The following is a 19609-nucleotide window of genomic DNA, read 5'->3' as shown; positions in this document are numbered from 1 at the left end:
CTGCCAAAAGTCATACCCTGCCACACCAGTCAGCACCATGCCATGCACAAGGACTGTTCAAATTGTGTGCCTCAAGCGAGCCCTGATCTTGGCCACATACCATCTGGTCAAAACCATCTCCTCCCATAATGAGGATGAACTATACCTCCGCTACCTAGGCACCCTTGTAAGGATTATAAATAAGCCATATCAAAAATATTCATGAACTTTTTTCCAACTCTAACTTAGCCATCGGAGGGCTTTCGCCGGAATTCCCGGCCAATGCTTTGTGAAGATACCTCGGAGCGCAGGAGGAGGCCTTCTTTCTCCATTCCGGTCAGCGTCTTCTTGGCTTCCTCCAAAGTGGTCACCCTCAGGCGAAATTTCAACCCCAACAACTTTGAAGAATTTGAGTACTTAATTTTGCAAAATTAAGTAGAAAACATGATGTTGTTCTCTTTCTGCTCCTCTGTGTAATTTTCTTTCTAATAATTCAGCTGGTCATGCTACAACCAGCCGACACTACCAGAGGAGCCATGCACGACGCTACCAATCCGCAGCATCATTCACCTGCTGACAAACTTCGGTGGCTTCAAAACCCGACACGTGCCCAATGATCTGCTTCCACATGTTCGCCGGCAACAACGGGTGGGCACCAGCAGGGCAACTGTGCTTCCCGTTTATATCGCGCCATTACTGCCTAAGCCGCGGCCTTGTGCCCGCGAGGGGTGTGGAACTGGGTGCTTAGGCCAGTCCTCGTAAGCAAAACTCTCCCCTGTTACAACTTACAAGGAGTCCTCTTCGGATTGGCGTTCTTGTTCTTCTCTTGCGAGGGTACACGGCGGTGACGGGATACGCGCGGGGCAGGCGATGGCGACACGAACCGGCGATTGAGAACGAAGGGAGATACTGGAGACGGCGATTGGCCGACCCGCTGGCCACCACCATTACCGTCTCCTGGAGTGGTGGTTGCCCCAGCGAGGGTAGGGAATTGCGGTAAACTCACGCGGGACGGTGCTTTTAACTGGGTCCGCGGGGGTAGGTGGTTTGACCAGTGGGGTTTGGTAAGCGGAGCCGCAGATAAAAGCCTTCCCTTCCGTTCTCCCACCCACTTCCAGGGTTCCCCCCTTCCACCTACCCCACCTCCTCCCCCAACGCCCTCTTTCTTCTCTCCAAGAGAGAGAAGAAAGAAAGCTCGCGCCAGAGAGAGGGGGGGGGGGGGGCGAGGCTCTCGAGGGCTAGGGTTCAATTCTTCCGGAGCGATCCGGCGAGCGATCGAAGGTCGGTGGGGCAATGGAGTCGGGATCGATGAAGCCCTCGCCACTGGATCCGTTCTCGGCGATCCTAACTGGGAAGTTCGTCGGCGACGGCGTGTCGCCGGAGACGGGGATGGCGATGATCGCCGAGAACCGGCAGCTGCTGATGATTCTGACGACCTCGATCGCGGTTCTCGTGGGGTGCGCCATCGTGCTAGTGTGGCGGCGGTCGGCCGGGAAGAAGGTGAGCCGGCCGGTGGAGCCGCCGAGGCCGCTGGTGGTAAAGCCGGACCGGGAGCCGGACATGGACGACGGGAAGAAGAAGGTCACCATCTTCTTCGGCACGCAGACCGGCACCGCTGAAGGGTTTGCCAAGGTCAGGGCTTGTTGGTTGATCTCCCTCGTCGGCCTTTCCCCACACCCGAAATCTTTCTAAAAGTTCGACTTTTTGTTGCATCTTTTTACCTGATCAGGCCCTTGCGGAGGAGGCTAAAATGCGATACGATAAAGCTACTTTTAAAGTCGTCGATTTGGTAACACCTTTGCTGGAATTTTGCTAGATGCTTTAAGAATTCTCAGGTGCTTGATTATTCTTTAATGGCTTGTTCTTGATATATCTCTATTGATAGGACGATTATGCAGCCGATGATGAGGACTATGAGGAGAAAATGAAGAAAGAGACGTTAGCTCTGTTCTTCTTGGCTACGTAAGCTGGAAACTTTAATCCGGATATTTCTTCTTTCTATATTTAGGTTTACTTAATTTTGGTTTGGCAAATTATAGGTATGGAGATGGGGAACCAACTGATAATGCTGCCAGGTTTTATAAGTGGTTTACTGAGGTTAGTGTGTATCTGAGTAATTCCAGCGGAATTTCCCTTTTTATTGTTATTGTTTGCTTGCAAATTTCTGACATGGTGGTTGATCGTTGTTTACTTTACAGGGGAAAGAAAGGGGGAATCGGCTAGAGAATCTTCAATATGCTGTGTTTGGTTTGGGAAATAGGCAGTATGAGCATTTCAATAAGGTTGGATCATGATTTAATTTGAATATCAACAATTTCTTATGAGCAAATTCTTGTGCTGATTATCTGTTAATGCAACGTGCTCTGGAAAATATAGGTTGCTAAGGTGGTTGATGAGATCCTCGCTGATCAGGGTATACACCTAAAACACTTCACTCCTGTTTCTCCTTTATCTCGTGTTCCTTCAATCAGTCTGGCAATATTGTTTTCCATTTTGACTTCAAGACAAGAAATCATGATCTTTGAACTGGTTTGATAATTTACTAGGGCAAGCGATGCATGTATATATAGTCCTCTTCTAACGTATGTTAAATTGCCAAATTGACATTAATCTACAAATGGAAAATGTTACTATTTGACTAGTATCTTATACAACTTAGGATGTAAAGGCCGATGACTAAAAGGAAAGGGCTGTTCCTAGAATTGTTTAAGCGTTGCAACATATCAGCATTTCTTTTCTTTCTTCCCTACTATTTATTTTTATCATTGTAACACTTTAAGGTCTCTGTACACTGGTTTGTGTGGTACTGTTGATAGAGCCTGCTTCAAAGTTCTGTCTAAATTTCTGCTATTAGAGCTTACTGACCATCTACTTTGCTTTTGACATTCATATTTTGGCCGCATATTATCTACTATTATGATTAATATTATATTTGTGTATGATTGGTTCTATGCTGATTTTCTCCCTCTCAATTAAAACTGTATATGTTCTCCAAGGTTTGATTATAGGTTGCTTGTCTGTTACACATGTTGTAGGTAACATTGTTGGACCCATTGAACCAAATGAGCTGGATGTGTCTGTCTATAATAGAAATGAATTACTTAGTAATGCTATGTATTGTGCTCTGTTGGCACTTTTCATTTTTGTTGTGAAAAAAGGAATGTGGGAGGCACTTACGTGGGATGCTAGTGCAACGTAAAGATAAATTCTGTGCTTTGTGCTTTATTAGTTACTTCTGGTTTTTGGTAATGAGGATACCAGAAGGCACTTACAGAGGATAGTAGTCCAAAGAAAAGAGCAAATATTATGTACTATGCTATATCTGTTGCGCATAGAGTCCAGTAGCACAAAGCAAATCTTCTTCCATATCCAAGTAAAGACTTTTTAGATGTTCTTTTCTCCATAGCAATTCCATCAAACCATTTCTTATCATCGTAAATGATATTATTTTCACTAGGTTTCTCTGAAGCATGGGACAATTTGAGAGAGGTCTGTATATGACATTTTTTGCCTTCTTGCCTTGCTGTTACAGGTGGAAAACGCCTGGTCCCATTGGGTCTTGGAGATGATGATCAATGCATTGAGGATGACTTTACTGCATGGTATGAAGTATTTCTAAGCGCTAAAAGATTATCACATACCAAGAAATTGAAGGGCTTTGAGTTGCCCAATTTTTTAACAGGCCATCCCATCATGCACCACAATGTTGGCTAGACTTCTTTCTTCCTTTCCTTCTCTGTTTCACTATGTCCACTATGTCTTATTATTGCAGGAAGGAACTTCTGTGGCCTGAGCTGGATCAATTGCTTCGGGATGTAGATGATGTTTCAGGTGCATCTACTCCTTACACAGCTGCTGTACCTGAATATCGGGTTGTCTTTATCAAGCCTGAAGAAGCTGCACATCTGGATAAGAGTTGGAGTCTTGCAAATGGCCATGCTGTTCATGACATCCAACATCCATGCAGGTATTAAGAATATATTTACCGTCAGGGTCCATCCAGCAGCACCAGGGCTAGTTGACTCGAAATAATCAAACTAACACAACATTTTTGGACCTTCAAGAGCTAATGTGGCTGTGCGGCGGGAACTTCATTCGCCAGCTTCTGATCGGTCCTGCATTCATCTGGAATTTGACATTGCTGGCACTGGTCTTATGTAAGTTATTTTGTATTTAGTTAACTGCTCCTCATTTAAATAGTTTTTTGATAATATAGTCTTGTATATCAAGAATTCAATTTTGTTTTTTGTTGTTTGGTAGAATTTCTGAAACTCTGAGCCCAATTTTTACACATTCAATAAATTTTTACACGTTATATAATTGTTATTCTATTTTCCATATGACAATTCTTTTAATTATGATGTTCTAAGAATAGAAGTTTTTTCTGTTTTCTCTTGTACTTTAGTCTAAAAAGAATTTCATATGACATCCAGATACTGTTAATGTTTTTATATTATATGTGGCAACCCTTCAATGTTCAGCAACAATTTACATGTAGCTGCTTTATTTTGTAAGAATGAGCAAAACAATTAAAGAAAAACAAGAGTAAATGAACCTCTTTGATCTTACAAATCATAATGGTGTAAATGAATGATTGAGTCTGATGATGTTGTGGGAATCTGCCCAATTGCACGAAGTAATCCTCAACAAATTTTGTTTGATAGCATCTAATTGATATCTCACAACACTCTTCAATATAAATTGATTTGGAAGGGTTTTGTGCACTCATGAGAGAAGGGATTCTCTTTTTTCCTTCCATACTTCATTGGTCCTGATCCTGAAACCATTCTTAACAACAGTTGAGGTCCACTCCTTTTCTAAAAAGTTCACTAAAGTTGTACCCATCCTTTTCTAAAACATGGTCCTGTTTGCTCCTATTATGCCTATCTTTCTCCATAACATTGTGCAGAGGGAAAAACAAATAAATATGTGTACGAAAAGGATAATATATTTGTGAGCATTCTGATTGAACCCTTGCCGAATGTGGGATCCCATGTAACCCTCTTGCCCCCTTATTCTTTGCATATTAGCATTTGTGAAGGATTTATTAACTTTTCCAAATGGTTGAAAATCCTTGATCCCGTTGATCTTAGATTGTACACTTTCATTTTGCTTATAGAAATAAATCACTTTCTACTTTATTTTGAACTCTCTTAAATCTTGTTAGTCATAGTTTTTCTAAGACATGACTCATGGATACAAAATTGATGTGTGAACATGTCGAGTTTCCTTTTCCAGCACTAAGAAATTTTAGGCTTATAACTTTTGACAAATATCATAACCTATTTCATCATTGTTTCTTATTCTGCTTGAAAGGATCATTCTTTTTATGGATTTTTATGCATTTTTCTCGTGCACTTCTTGGATCAAAATAATCTGCAATAATGATGCTTGTCCAGGAAAATATACTACAATAGGTATTATCATATGTAGCATATAAAATTTCCTATTGTTTGGCTAGGTCTGCTTAACTAAAGGTTTTTGTTAATATCAGTTATAACATGATCTTAGATAGTTGTGTGCTTGCAAATGTTAGCCCTGTTGCCAGTCATATCAATGCTGTAATCATTCATTTATTATTCATTATATACTATAATTTCTTTTATTTTTTTATTTTTAATGTTAAACTGTTCACCTTCAATGTTTCTCTTCATCCAGGTATGAAACTGGAGACCATGTTGGTGTATATGCAGAAAATTGTACTGAGACCGTAGAGAAGGCAGAAAGGTTGTTGGATTATGCATCAGATACATTTTTCACTATTCATGCTGACAAAGAGGATGGCACGCCACTCAGTGGCAGCTCATTACCACCTCCTTTCCCATCTCCTTGCACGTTAAGAACTGCACTTGCCCGATATGCTGACCTCCTGAATTCACCCAAGAAGGTCAGAATGTCAGCTCGTCCTGTCTCTTTTTAGAAACTGCTCTCTCTCAACTGACCTCAAGAATTAATTTTGTGCTGCTCATGTACAGAGTGCTTTGGTTGCATTAGCTGCGCATGCATCTGATCCTGGTGAAGCCGAGCGGTTAAAGTTTCTGGCTTCACCTGCTGGAAAGGTTGTTATAATTTGTGGAAACCTGTCCAACCTTCTAGTGCTGTATATATTATAGTTTTCTTTTTTTGCGGTGCAGGATGAATATTCTCAGTGGATAGTTGCAAGTCAGAGGAGCCTCCTAGAAGTTATGGCTGAGTTCCCTTCTGCCAAGCCTCCACTGGGAGTTTTCTTTGCAGCTATAGCCCCTCGTTTGCAACCTAGATATTACTCGATATCTTCTTCACCTAGGTAATCATTGTTTCAGACATGCTTTGCTCCATTTTTAATTGATATTTTTCTGAATGTACTTCTTATGTCTATTCTAGGATGGCACCAACTAGAATTCATGTGACATGTGCATTGGTGTATGGACCAACACCAACAGGAAGGATTCACAAGGGAGTCTGTTCAACCTGGATGAAGGTATATTTTTTTTCTTCCAGTACTCTTTTGATCAACTTGGTTATCTTAGCTTTTTCATAGCATTTTTGTCTTCTTATGTTACTTTTGTTCATGAAATTATAACTCATATATGCATTTGAGATACATAAAGTTGTTCAGCTTTAACCTTTGTCAAGAATTCAAAGTCAATTCTAATTGCATCTTTGCTTAGTGATATGTATTTTATTCACTATTAAACTGCCATTTCAAAATAAAATTTGATGCTACATTTTCATTATATCCTTGATGTTCGCATTGAACTTTGTGCAGGCATTTTGTTTTTGTAGAATTATATGACTACTATATATATTTTCTTCAAGAATTCCTTAACATGTGATCTTCAAATTCCTGGGGATGAAAGAAAGAGAAGAATCATTTGCCTGATGAGTTACTTTGTTTTTTCCCCAAATTCTAAGATAATGCATTAAATATCAACCATACTATGCATCAGTATATCATCTATTAAAATAATCCGTTACGACACTGATGGCTGCATGATCATTTTTCACATTCCTAGATGCTTGCATGGTCTTTCTATCTATATTAGATTATAATATGTGTACGATGCTATACAGTGAAATTAACTTCTACTGGTTCTCTTTTCTTAATCAGAAAGAGAAGAAGGTGGATACTAGCATAAGCTTATTTAGGCCTCTCACAGCTTTTGATGGAATACTTGTTTCGACTTAACTGAGTATGAGATCACTTCGAGGTTAGAATAATCAGAACAAACGAAATTAGTGAGGTTGTGACATCAAATATGAATAAAAATTGAAGAAGGGTAGGAGCTTGCAATCTGAATGCTCTACTTCTGCCATTTTTTCACTCATCTGTGGGACAATCATGTTGGAATGACTTGGCTAGCTACCATCCTATAATAAGTGGGTCCATTTTCATTGGATATCTCTTAATCATATGCCATTGTGTAACTCCTGCTTTGCAGCATTCTGTTCCATTGCAAGAAAGCCAGGAATTTAGCTGGGCTCCTATTTTTGTGAGACAGTCAAATTTTAAACTGCCTGCAGATTCTTCTGTGCCAATTATAATGATTGGCCCTGGCACAGGGCTGGCACCCTTCAGAGGCTTCTTGCAGGTTCGTTGCAAGATTACAAATTTTGTGCAAAATTAATTCTTCTTCAAGCTAGTGATTTTGCTGAAACCAATTACTGGAACTTGATGTTCTCAGGAAAGGTTGGCACTGAAGGAGGCTGGCGCACAACTTGGTCGTTCTATTCTCTTCTTTGGATGCAGGAATCGTAAATTGGTACACTATCCTAAATACTAAAATAGCTATAACTACTAGTCTATGCCACTTACTAAGTGAGTTTGACTCTTGTGCAGGACTTCATTTACGAGGACGAGCTAAAATTTTTTGTTGAAACTGGGGGTCTTTCTGAGCTCATTGTTGCCTTCTCTCGTGAGGGCACGACTAAGGAATATGTGCAGCATAAAATGGCTGAGAAGGTTGAATAATCCCTTGTTTGAAAAAATTAACTTAAAAAAATCTTCATTCTAATATCTGTCTTTCATACTTCCATTTAAGTAAAATCTCAATCTTTTAAAAAATTACTTTATGATGGAACAGGCCTCCGACATATGGAATATCATCTCCCAAGGTGGTTATATTTATGTATGTGGTGATGCTAAGGGTATGGCTAGAGATGTCCACCGAACACTACATACCATTGTTCAAGAGCAGGTACATACTAAACACTAATTCATGGTGCCACAGAACTCTGCAGTTTCAGCAGGCTTCAATTTCTTACAATGTCTTTTTTATCATCTTTACTGATGAAGTGGTGGCTTAAAATTAGAATTCTCTGCATCCTTGAGAGTATTGTTAGCGATCTAGCTGTGTTTTAGGTGCACTTGAGAACCACAACTGCTGTGTTCAACACTTGTCCCAACTATCTGGAGTCAGTTTTATAAATCAGCATTTGCCAGTAATTCTTGTGTAAGGCTATCTCTGCTGTTACTGCAAGCTCTAGACCTTTCTCTTTTCTTTGTGGATTCTTCAACATGGATTTGAGCACTTCTCTTCCTTGGTGGTCTCTTATGTCTTTGGTGCATACCCATATATTATCAGTCCATTAGAATTCTGAGTCCTTGAGTTTTGTTTCTCATCATGCTGTGGTAGTCCACTTAAAGAATTATAAACATTGTGTCAACTATTTAGTGTCACCTTCCTCTCTTCTTTCTGATTTATTCAACATAGATTTGAGCGATTCTCCCCACCTGGAGTTTCCTAGATCTTCGGTGCATGCCTACATTATCCGTCAGCTCTTTATCACTCTGCCCTCATGTGCTACTCCTGAGCCCCCTGTTGTAGTATTCCTTTAAACTGGATCCTTGTAGTTTACTTTGATGACACTTTGAACATGACATCTTTTTTATTTTTTCCACATTTTCTTGGGTTTCTTTTTGTTGCCGAACTCATGCGAGAGAGAGAGAGAGAGAGAGAGAGAGAGAGAGAGAGAGAGATTTGGGGACTGTTTTTGTAAATTGATGGGCCAATATTCTGTTTCTTCTTATTTTTATTTTTAAATTAAATGAGGTTATGCCTGGAAGCATTATATTTTCTTTTACAAAAGAAATTTAGCCATTTTTTGTCTAAGCCTATCTGTTGAATTTGTTTTCCAGGGATCTTTGGACAGTTCCAAGACTGAGAGCATGGTGAAGAGTCTGCAAATGGAGGGCAGATATCTGAGGGATGTGTGGTGATTTTTTTCCTACAAGTGGCTTCCCCTAAGATCTTTAAGTGTAGCGGCACTCCCTCGTGAAAACTTAATACTGGGTTTCCAACGCCTCGGGGAAGTAGGCTTTGATGCTGGGGGCACTACAAGTGTGCCCCTATTTCTCAGCCACCACAAAGACTTATGTTGTCTTGATTATGTGATTCTTTTAACATTCTAACAAGGACTTATATTATATATAGTATTTGTATATTTTTTTTAATTAGGCTGATTTGTTGGGAAAATAAGTACTATATAATGAAGGCAAGGGGTTCTTCTGGGAATGGAACACCGAAGACATTTTATACAGGAAGCTGTAGCATGTATAAGTGGATTCCCCATCTTGTGAGTGCATTGCAAAGAGTGGTGCTGCCATTTGTCTCTAATAGCCTCTCAAGTTATCCTCTGATTGATATTGTGCACGTGTTCCTGGATCATATGCCCCAGCTTGTGGTTGTGTTCTGCCTTTTTAGCAGGTGCCATGGCCGATGCTACTGCTCTAAAATGAAGCCCTGCCGTTTCCTCTCGTTACTGCTCATCAACATATTTCCTCTCGCAGAAGAGATACAGAATTTTTCAGATTCGATGATCGAAATCTCCATGACTCAATCAAGCCCGTTAGTTTGTATCAGTGCTTAAATTATGTTAAGCAATGCAAAGGATTCTAAGAGGATGAATGAATGCCGGTCATTATTCACCTTTTATTTATAAGATAAATGGAAGGCAGGGTCCGTTGAATGAAGAGGTTCCGTTAGATAGGCACTTGAAGCCTAGAGAAATTGCTCCGCTTGTTCATCAAAGAACAAACAGGATGATATGGTCCATAAATTCCATGGAGGTTGGTACCAATGAAATCGGATTTACCCTCTCACTGGTGGCGGGATCAGAAAGAGCCATAAAACCTCTTGGGCCAACAAGAGAATTTGGAGTCAGAATAGGAAGCCGCAGCCGCTTTGTTCGGTAAAGTTTGGGAAGACTCGAGTAGTCGAGTGGTTTCCAAGGATTTCTCGTCAAGCCACGTGTGGGTCGCATGTGACCGCGGATCCCCAATTTCGAGAGAGCGCGCGCTGAAATTCGTTCACGGTTTCCCCGTAGGTACCAAAATCCGGCGGTTCTCGGTTCCTCCAATGAAATGAGAGATCCGCCAGTCCGACGGCCAGATATAGAGACAGAAGCTCCTCCCGGATCGCGGCCCCATCCAACAGCCAGCGCGACATCTGCCCAAATATAAAAGAGGGACCCGACCCAACCTTCGCAATGAGGCGAAAAAGCTAAAGCTCCACGGAGGCGATAAAGGAGGGAGAGAGCTCGAAGGAGATGTCGGGACGCGGGAAGGGAGGCAAGGGTTTGGGTAAGGGCGGAGCGAAGCGCCACCGGAAGGTCCTCCGGGACAACATCCAGGGCATCACGAAGCCCGCGATCCGGCGCCTGGCGAGGCTTCATGATGCCCTGGCTACAAATTTAATGCCATTTCGTGATATGCGTGTATTTGTAGATGGCATTAAATTTTAATTAGCGCTCTAATTCTATGTTATCTGTTTGACGAAATGCTTGCAGCGTTCATGTGAGGAGCATATTTCCCCAAAGAACCGGTCGAATTCTTCCGAGTGGAATGCTAAACCAGGCAACTTTAATGCAAGGTGAATCAGCTAGTTGTGAATCCTTTGATTTGCAAGATGAGAAAAATGAGTTGTTTTCGATTAATCATGACCATTTAAATCTTGAACCAATTGAAGCCAATTGGATGAATCCTTGAAATAAATCTAAACAGGTGGTTCCCATGAATACTTGTGCCATTCATATAATATCTTCAAATCACCGTGTCCTTAAAAGGTGGCAGGCCCCAGTGGCTTGGCTTGAAATCTAGCAGCGAGCTGAGAACTTGGTCTGCTTGTTTGTAAGCGGAAGCATCCGGCCCTGCGTCTGAGAGCATTACCGCAGACCTGCGTAATGGATACAATTGGAAAGATGATCCGGAAAGCACTAAAATAGAAGAAAATTTTAAAAACAAGCTATGAAATCGAGTCCATAATGAAACATGAAAAATAATGCAAAATACTAAATGCTAGTAACATGTTAAACTATTCCTAGTTTAAATAAATTCTTAGGGTTTGTCTTTTAGTATTGCAGATCACATCCATCTGGATTTGATATTTAGGAAAATGCAAAATGACAAAGCTAGCATCTTTGTTGTGAAAGAATGATTTCTTTCATTGTGTTTTCGGACTGTCGGATAGTTTCTTACATAGGTCTTAAAAGATTTTTCCAATTCATTCATCTGCATAGATTTTAAAATAACTATTGTGTGATTTAATAGTAAATTTGTGCAAAGAAAAATGAATACTTCTATTGCGAGAAAGATACAACTCTGGTCCTTAAGGTGAAAACGAGATGCCAAATCTAGCCTAAGATGAATAAAAATAAAAGAAAACAAAATGGCCGCTTCTAAAATTGAGAACCGAAATTAACCACTAGGTTGCCCACACAAGATAATTGATTGCCAAAATTAATCCTGTTTCATCATATTTCTATCCAAGGTTATGTCCTCTGTATTCATAGCTGCAGGTAATGAGAATTCCACCATTGAATTAAATGATTTTCTGACAAATTGCTTACATCCCTGCATTCTTTGCTGCAGCTACTCCTGATGGCGCATCTTCAAAAACTAAAACTTCACTTGGGTCCACGTTACCCTGATCAACAAATATGTCGAGTGATTTATTGCAAGACAAAAAAGATTTTATGGAAGAGAATACCATGGAAAGGAAATATCTTGTCAACAAAGATGAAACAACAACATTTGTCAGTAATACCTCAAATCTTTTCAGAGCAATAAGAAATACATCTGGGGCCGGCTTGCGTTTCTTTACTTCTGGATCATCACCCAAGACCACATGATGCATCATGGCGAATGTTTCACCATGATTTTGGGTCAGCACTTCAAAATTATGTTTATAAGTTCTGCCAAAAAATTAGGTCATTCTGGTTTTGAAATGATCTGAATTTCTTTCTAAACAAGGTAGCGGGTGGCAGAAATTTTTTTTTTCAAACACATTATCTTGTACACACAATTAGAAACTCACCCTGTCGCCACACACATGGGTATCCCATTTGCATGAAGATGACTGACCAAGCGCTTGACTCCTGTAATAAGGGCAAGAGTTCCATTTAAGCATCCGAAATGCAAATAAAGGGGTATGAGGAAGAGGAATAAAAGGCCTAAGATGGGGAGTTTGGAGAACTCGCCGGGCAAGAGTTGGGAGGAAGGGAAGAGCTCCGTCAGCATCGCGTTCCTTTCCTCGAGGAAGCCTTCGGGAGTGAGGGGGCCGGCTAGGCCCGTCTCTTCCACGAAGATGCGGGCCGACTCTGTTGGCTTCTTCCCCATGAGCTTGGCCTCGATGGACGGGTCGTATGGCTTCCCGAACCTGGACAGGATCCGCTCCTGGACCAACGTGTAGAATGGCTGCGTGTCTGCGTCACCATGATGGAAAGCAACCCGTCGGTAGATATGTTTGCAGTTTGCTGAGAGAGAGAAGGGAGGGGGGGGGGGGGGGGGGGGGGGGCGAGCTTACCGATGAGGGTGCCATCAAAGTCGAAGATAACATGGGTGATGGCGCCTTTGGGTGGAGAGACCCTCTCAGTCTCTCCCTCCAATCCGGCGGAGGAGGGCGACGCCATGGCCATATCCAGGGGTTACGGGTCAGCTCCATTTAGGTCAACGGGCTTGCTTTCTAAGAAAGTTTAAAAAAAGATTTGCAGACAGAGTTTTTTTTTTTAGGCTCATACGCCTAACTGATTTCGATCAAGATAAAAAAAAATAGAAATAAGAAGGGATTGCACCTATACCACTACTTGGGCCGAAGCCGGGGCCCACAAGGGGTCGAAACAAGGGAATGGTGCCCCGCGGAATCTATTTTGCACCAACTACAATTCTACAAATAAGGGATATTGTTTATTCGAGGATAAATGATTGAAAGATCGTTGCTTGGAATTTATAATATCTATTACTTGGTTAACTATTGTTACAATTTGTAGTTACAACTTGTGGGTGCAAAACGCAATAATTAGAACAAAAATACAACAGAAAATAAGAAATTTTCTTTAAAGCGACGACACTAATTAGGCTGAGGCATAGAAATCTCGTCCTCTTTAAGAAGATGCAAGCCCTATGTCGTTGGCAAAGCTAATAAAATAGTAGGCGCAGACCTCTTTGGCTTATCCCCTTCAGTCTAATTGGATCGTCGTAAGGTTCAAAGCCAACTCTGCATAAGAGGTGGAGCCCAAACCCCCACCAAGAAAACACCATTCTTTGGCGTGAGAACTCTCAAATTTTTGGGTTCATGGGATGATGATGTGTCGTGCTAATGTCTCTTAGAGGTTAATGTGAGGGGTCTATTCATAGGCTTATTCGTGAGTTAATTTGGTCCATTGTTAGCCAAACAAGGTGATAACTTTTTTTATATAAAAAAAATAAGAATAATAAGGCTTTTGACACAAGACTAGTGAGAGTAGCGAAAGAGTGTGTCAAATATTCTGTTACAAAAATAATAGAAATAATTGACCCCATTAGCACATGACGAGTGGAGTTAATGTATAAAACTTGCATGCACATGAATAATGGTGTCCATCCAAGAAACTCCCATTCATATTCTCCCAACTTTCTCAAAATTTATTAATAAATTATTTTTATTTTAATATTAAAATGTACCAACACAGCTCAACACCAACCCAGCTAAGCTCATATTGACTTCAGTAATTGGAGAGTGAAACCCCAACGGGACACCCTAATTCAGGTGCTTAAATATGCTCTCTCTCATGTGGGTTTCTGAGAAAGCAAGCTCCCCATTCAAGGTCTTTTTTTTTCCCCCCCCTCAGAAAGATAGAAAGAGCTCGTGAGAAAAGTATATGCCCATGCCAGTGACCATGTCCATATCCATGGGATCAAACGAGGCATCTCGACCACCAACAGCTAGGTGGCGATCATATAGTTCTAGTGAAGGAGTCGGGGCTGACACTAGAACTGGCTAGGATATCGCATGAGTACGTGGCAACCATCCATCTCGAGTGTATAGTATCGTACCAAGCTCCATGCCGAGCTGTCAAATCCAAATTGAGTCCCATAAGCCCGGACATTGCAAGTCCTAATCAACCTAGTACTGTCAAACTGACTTGCATGGTAGAAACCCTACCATCAAATCATTTTTGGCATCCAAAATATCGCTAAGACCAAGAATTTGTTAATCTTTGCTTAGTAAGTTATTTGAGTCCTTTTCAGGCTCTAAAGGGCACCGACCGATCTCCAGCTATCAATGTAAGGGGCCTTTGGAGTCCATGAATGCCTTGTATGCACTCTTTTTTTTTCTTCATATTAATGAAAGATTGTTTTTCTTGGGGTATAAATTAACTAGCGAGTGCTTCCAATTTTTTTTTTTTTTTGGTACGGTGGATTTTGCGCATCTCATGAGCCTAGTGGATTCCAGGTAGGTCCATATCTCATTCAATGGTGTGCGGTGGATTCTTAAGATGATAACGATAGCCTTCGATTAGTTATCTTTGTTAGTCTCTTTTTTCACTTAGTTATCTTCTGTTTTTAGTTTTAAAAATTTAATTGCTTTATTCACTGCTAGCTTAGTTTAAATTCTGCAAAGAATAATTTAATCTTCTGCTAAGTTATTGTAAGACTCGTGCTAGACCTCCAAACCTACGTAAAGGATCACTATTTAGCCCGTAAAGCTGTGTCAACAATGAATAACTATTTAGTCAGCAAACAAGTGATAATTGGAACAATTCTTTATTTATATTATCGTTAAAATTAACCAATCGATTTGCTATAACCATCAACCTATAAGGTTAAAACATTTTTTTGTAGCAAGCTAAAACCCTAAACCTACGAACCAAGCCATGCTTTCTGCATCACAGGTAGTGCGGTTCTTTCCGGATCTTGGGACATGAGACAAGATAATGCCTCAATGCATCACCTTTCATGTAGAAGCAGCTATCAGCCTCCATTCTCTTATCCACTTTAATTCTTTTGTCCACTTTTGCATATATGTTCTTCAATGTCATGATTTTACGTTAATTCTATAATGTCTTCATGTCATGGCGGCCCCCATGCAGTCACATTCTATTCTTTTCTGCGAAAAAGGAAAAGTAAATATATCGAGTGTTGTTTCATGAATGATTTCGTGTTGGAAGTTGGAACCACCAAACTTACCAAACTCTCTTGACATCATCCCGGAAAATAGCTTTTTTCTATTCTACCTCAAGGATTTTGTCGTGAGCTTTATTGGAAGTCCCTCGGGTTTCCATGATAACCATCATGCGAGAGGTTCAAGACCTGCGACTCAATATCATGATGCCCATCAAGTTGGAATATGTACCAAGACTAGGAATTAATGTGTCCGCATGATGCTTCACTCATCATGCCGTGCACGAAGGGCACGCATAACATGCACTCCCATGAGCACATACACTTGGGCCGGATTCTGGTAGCTCCCCAGCCAATTATAAGAACTACACGATCGGACGTTGAGCCATCCTCATAAAAATCTAATTTCTAAATGAAATGAGAATGTATTATACCTTGTTGAGTATGCCTTTGGTTTATAAAGTCTAAAGATTGAGCCTAAATCAACTTAGACACTAGTTCGAATCTAAATTGATTTACTCTATTATATATATTTTTTGTAATCTCAAAATAATAGAGCACTTGAGGATTCAAGAAATTGGGTGTATTTGAAGCTAGGGTTTGTGAAAAAATCTTGTACTCCGTGATCTTTTTTTTTTTTTTGCATAGTAAAGCTTTTGAATTGTTTTTGCTCGTGGCTATAGGTCAATAGATCGAACCACATAATTAATATGTATTCTTGTTCTTTTTTTTTTTGTTTTGTTATTCTCCCTGTCCGCTACAATAGGCCTCGACATAATCCGTACTGTACCAATTCATAAAGTAGCATTAGCGTGTCACCTAATTCGAGCAACCTAATCCAAGATACTTGCAAATGAGATCATAAAAATTAATAGTTGGCGCCCCTCAAAATATGACCTAATAGGTGGACATACCGATTTGCTCGATTGAGCGGAAGGAGTGCAGCACGCTGCTAGAGCTGTTTTATAATCATAGAAAACGATCAAGGGGTCGTCGGAATATATCACATTGAGGACCGTCCGATATGTAAGTCAGGCAGAGTTTCGAGAAGAAATAGAAGCAACAAAAGAGAGATAGAAGTATGAGAGTATGGTATTTGAATTTTTCTTTATATCTGGGGGTTCCTGTGCTTGGTAATATAGAGAAGAGGATGCAAATCGATCTACGTGATTAGGATTGTATGATTCGAGAGTGAGTAGTTAAGTTCTTTCCATATTTGTTGATCAAGATGATTAGGAAATTTTTCTTTTCAAGTATGCCATGATCAAGCACTTTCGTTATACACTGGCCGGTCTCGATATTCTTTTTTTGGTGTTTTAAGATCGTGCCAAACTATAACGAATCACACCGATTATTCAAAGATTTGATTGGCCGTTGATTTTACTGGACATGTGTCGTCGTATGGTTGATGGACCGAACTTAGGCAAAATTTTAGGGACGACGAAAACCATCACTAAAATCGTCAGATCCATATTTCTAGTTGGGACATTTATTCCACACAGATCCTGAAGCAACTCTAGGTTGGACCAAAGGAGCACAGAAAATAAGCTAAAACGACAATTTAAGAGTTCAATCGTGGAAATGAAATGCTCTGAGCTACTTCTAGAGCACTTCGTTTTCTGCAACGAAGAATGGTCCATTCTGCTCTAGAAGCGGCGGTTCCAGAGACAAGGACCCGAGTGGGATCCCAAGTCCAAAGGAAGGAAAAACCGAACACGGTGGAACCAACGTGGCCCGTCTCGCCGTCGGCAAACAGACGTGCGTTCCACTGCTCTTTACCTTGGAATACACGGAAAGATTACGCGTGAGCACGTCCAAGTCATGCTCTTCTGAAGTCATCCTGCTGCCTCTTAGTCTTTTTTTTTTCCTCCCATAATCAAAATCACAAAGCTATCGTTTCTGACTTTTTTCTAACTTGAAATCGAACGGAATTGGTTCCTTTCTAAGTTGGTGCAGCAATGTGGTTCCCTTTTGTTTTTTTGCTAAAACATCAATTTTAATTTATCTACTCGGGCGAGGTCCGACAATTTTATCGAAGCTTTTAACGAAATAGACATCCCAACAGACAAAATTTCACTTTTCCAAGGTACTATAACTTGGATTCAAGTTGGAATTTCATCGATGGAGAGGATATTCATTTGCCAGATGGAACGTAAAGATATAAATGAAGATAGAAAAAGTTAAAAACAGTAGACGAGATCGTTCGCTTCCTTACCATGGTTGTGAAGTGTTGGATAAGTACTTGAAGAACTTCTGCATGCATTACTAACATTGCAACCATTTAATTTGTTGCATATGACTCGCAAACCTAAACTCACGAATTCAAAGTGCAGTTGTTTAGTTGGCTTTGTGCAGATGATCTGAGGATGATCATCTATTACGAAAGACCAATGCTATGGCAACTCAAAAAGAAATCATTGAATCAAGCCATCTTGCACAATCTAGCTTGCTTCAATGCATGACACAATCCACAATTGCAATCCAGAGACTGAAAAAAGGACATCAACTGAGCGGCCTTTCGAGTTTTACCCTTTTTATTAATTAAGGAAAGAAGATTCCTAGAAAAATGATGCTAGAGTCACTACGTACGATACATCTTGAAAGGAAGTGAGCTTACTTTGTACGGTTGATGCCGTGCAACTTGCGCTCCATCGCTTGCTTTACAAATGCCCATGAGTTAATGATCCAGATAAGTAAAAAGCATAATAATTTGGGTATAAAATCATATCTCGATCATATATGCTTGTGATTGATAGTATGATGGATGCATATATGGGCATAACTTATACTTGCATAATCGGACTAATGGATGTGGTGCTTTGAAATAACCATGTTATGTTGATTGCCCCGTTACGAGTTGGAAACATAACCGTAATTAGTCTAAAGCTGGAAATAAAAAGGAATTGATGCATGCATATGAATTTAAATGAATGAACAAGGACTTTGGGCTTATCTCTTTATGGTAGGCCTCATCACAGCTAGAAATGTGATACTTTGGCAAGCTCCGTCACATGCTGAAAATATGAAACTATAGCAGACCCTGTCATAGGCTGAAAATGCGAAACTATAGCAGACCTTATCACAAGCTGGATATGTGATACTTGGCAACCCCATCACAGGATAGGAGTATGATTGAGATTTGGCCCAAAGTCGAAAAGATAATTGATTCGGATCAAGTTAAAAGGGAATTGAATAAAAATCATTGAAAACACTAATAAAAATTTATGAGATATCGTAGGCTTTCTCTTTTTCTTTTTCAGAGTTATAGGTTGTATAGTATATGACTATAGTTGAGATCACAGGTAGAGAAAATGATTAGATAGAGCATTACTGATACTAGTTGAATGATCAAATTTTATAATTAGACCAACTCTGTTGCATGGTATGAATCAAGATTATTATTATTAATTATAGATATTGAAATTGTATTAAATTTTTAGGCTTTATATATTTTTTAAAATTATACTTTAGAAAGTGTGCAGCCATCTGGCGTGCCGAATCTAATTTTTGGGTTTAGGGCGTCACGAATCTAGTTTCGGTACTAATCTCCTTTGCCATAATTTCTCAGTTTTTACATAAGAATTCTGGTTCATGTTTTTAATTTTTTGGGCAATTATGGCGACCTGACGAGGCCCACAACTTACCAACCACAACCTCGAGAAGCCGAAGCCAGAAGACTCCAGCCTCCTTCCCATTTTCTTCCTCGGTTCTCCGTAGTCCGTATCTTTTCTCTTCTAGAAGCGAAGAACATTTAAACTTCTTTCCCCGATATAAACTCCAGGCCTCCACGACGAGGTACCCACAGCCCCCAATCCCCACGAACCCGGCAGCGCGAATCCACCCCTCTCCCTCTCCCTCTCCCTCTCCGACATCCCAATGAAGAGCCCACATATCTCCCGCGCCCGGGACTCCCCTACCCGCCGACGCTCCGCCCCTCCGGAAACCGACCATTTTGAGTTCTTCCACCACCCCTGTTCCCCGGCAGAGATGTGCGCCGCCGATGGCGTCTTCCTCCAAGGAAAGCTCCTTCCTTTCGGAGCTCCGCCAGCTCCTTCACCCAAGAAAGATGAACTCTATAGTCCTAGAAAGCAGCCCCGCGAGCAAAGGCGGCCGGAGACCGCCGAGGGCTTCAACCGGCCCCGCGGGTTCTGGGGCGGCGCGGTCACGCCGGAGTACCAGAGGCTGAGGAAGGTACCGAAATCGGACGCGAAGGTCCTGCCGCCGAGATCACGGCCGAGGTGGTACCTTTGTGTGCTCGGGACGGTGAGACTG

General features: G+C 40.8%; 2 protein-coding genes across 3 annotated transcripts; one reads left to right on the top strand and one right to left on the bottom strand.

Annotated features, from left to right (window-relative positions):
• Positions 1–636: 636 nt before the first annotated feature.
• On the top strand, positions 637–9575 carry LOC103707086 (NADPH--cytochrome P450 reductase 3). Its single transcript, XM_008791445.6, has 18 exons — positions 637–1611; positions 1709–1768; positions 1865–1941; positions 2019–2076; positions 2178–2261; positions 2356–2392; positions 3512–3581; positions 3752–3946; positions 4044–4136; positions 5638–5866; positions 5955–6038; positions 6114–6265; positions 6343–6439; positions 7401–7550; positions 7644–7721; positions 7799–7921; positions 8043–8156; positions 9098–9575. Exons 1-18 carry the CDS (start codon positions 1273–1275, stop codon positions 9176–9178), a joined length of 2121 nt encoding a protein of 706 aa, XP_008789667.3. The 5' UTR covers positions 637–1272; the 3' UTR covers positions 9179–9575.
• Positions 9576–10818: 1243 nt separating this feature from the next.
• On the bottom strand, positions 10819–12923 carry LOC103707129 ((DL)-glycerol-3-phosphatase 2-like). 2 transcript variants are annotated; one of them, XM_008791506.5, is made up of 6 exons: positions 12762–12922; positions 12436–12660; positions 12273–12333; positions 12003–12150; positions 11806–11882; positions 10819–11132 (listed from the first exon to the last, which is right to left on the bottom strand). In XM_008791506.5, the coding sequence occupies exons 1-6, from the start codon at positions 12871–12873 to the stop codon at positions 11000–11002; spliced, it is 756 nt and encodes a 251-aa protein (XP_008789728.5). In that variant the 5' UTR covers positions 12874–12922; the 3' UTR covers positions 10819–10999. The 2 variants fall into 2 exon arrangements, with proteins under 2 accessions (XP_008789728.5, XP_026660450.4); XM_026804649.4 differs by having other exon boundaries at positions 12273–12660; positions 12762–12923.
• Between the last annotated feature and the right edge of the window lie 6686 nt (positions 12924–19609).

The sequence above is a fragment of the Phoenix dactylifera genome, chromosome 11 (genome assembly GCF_051530095.1).
Source record: "Phoenix dactylifera cultivar Ajwa chromosome 11, Ajwa_hap1_PhDact_Kaust_v1.1, whole genome shotgun sequence".
Lineage (NCBI taxonomy): Eukaryota > Viridiplantae > Streptophyta > Magnoliopsida > Arecales > Arecaceae > Phoenix > Phoenix dactylifera.
The sequence above is the reverse complement of the archived record's forward strand: the minus strand, read 5'-3'. Positions and strand labels throughout refer to the sequence as shown.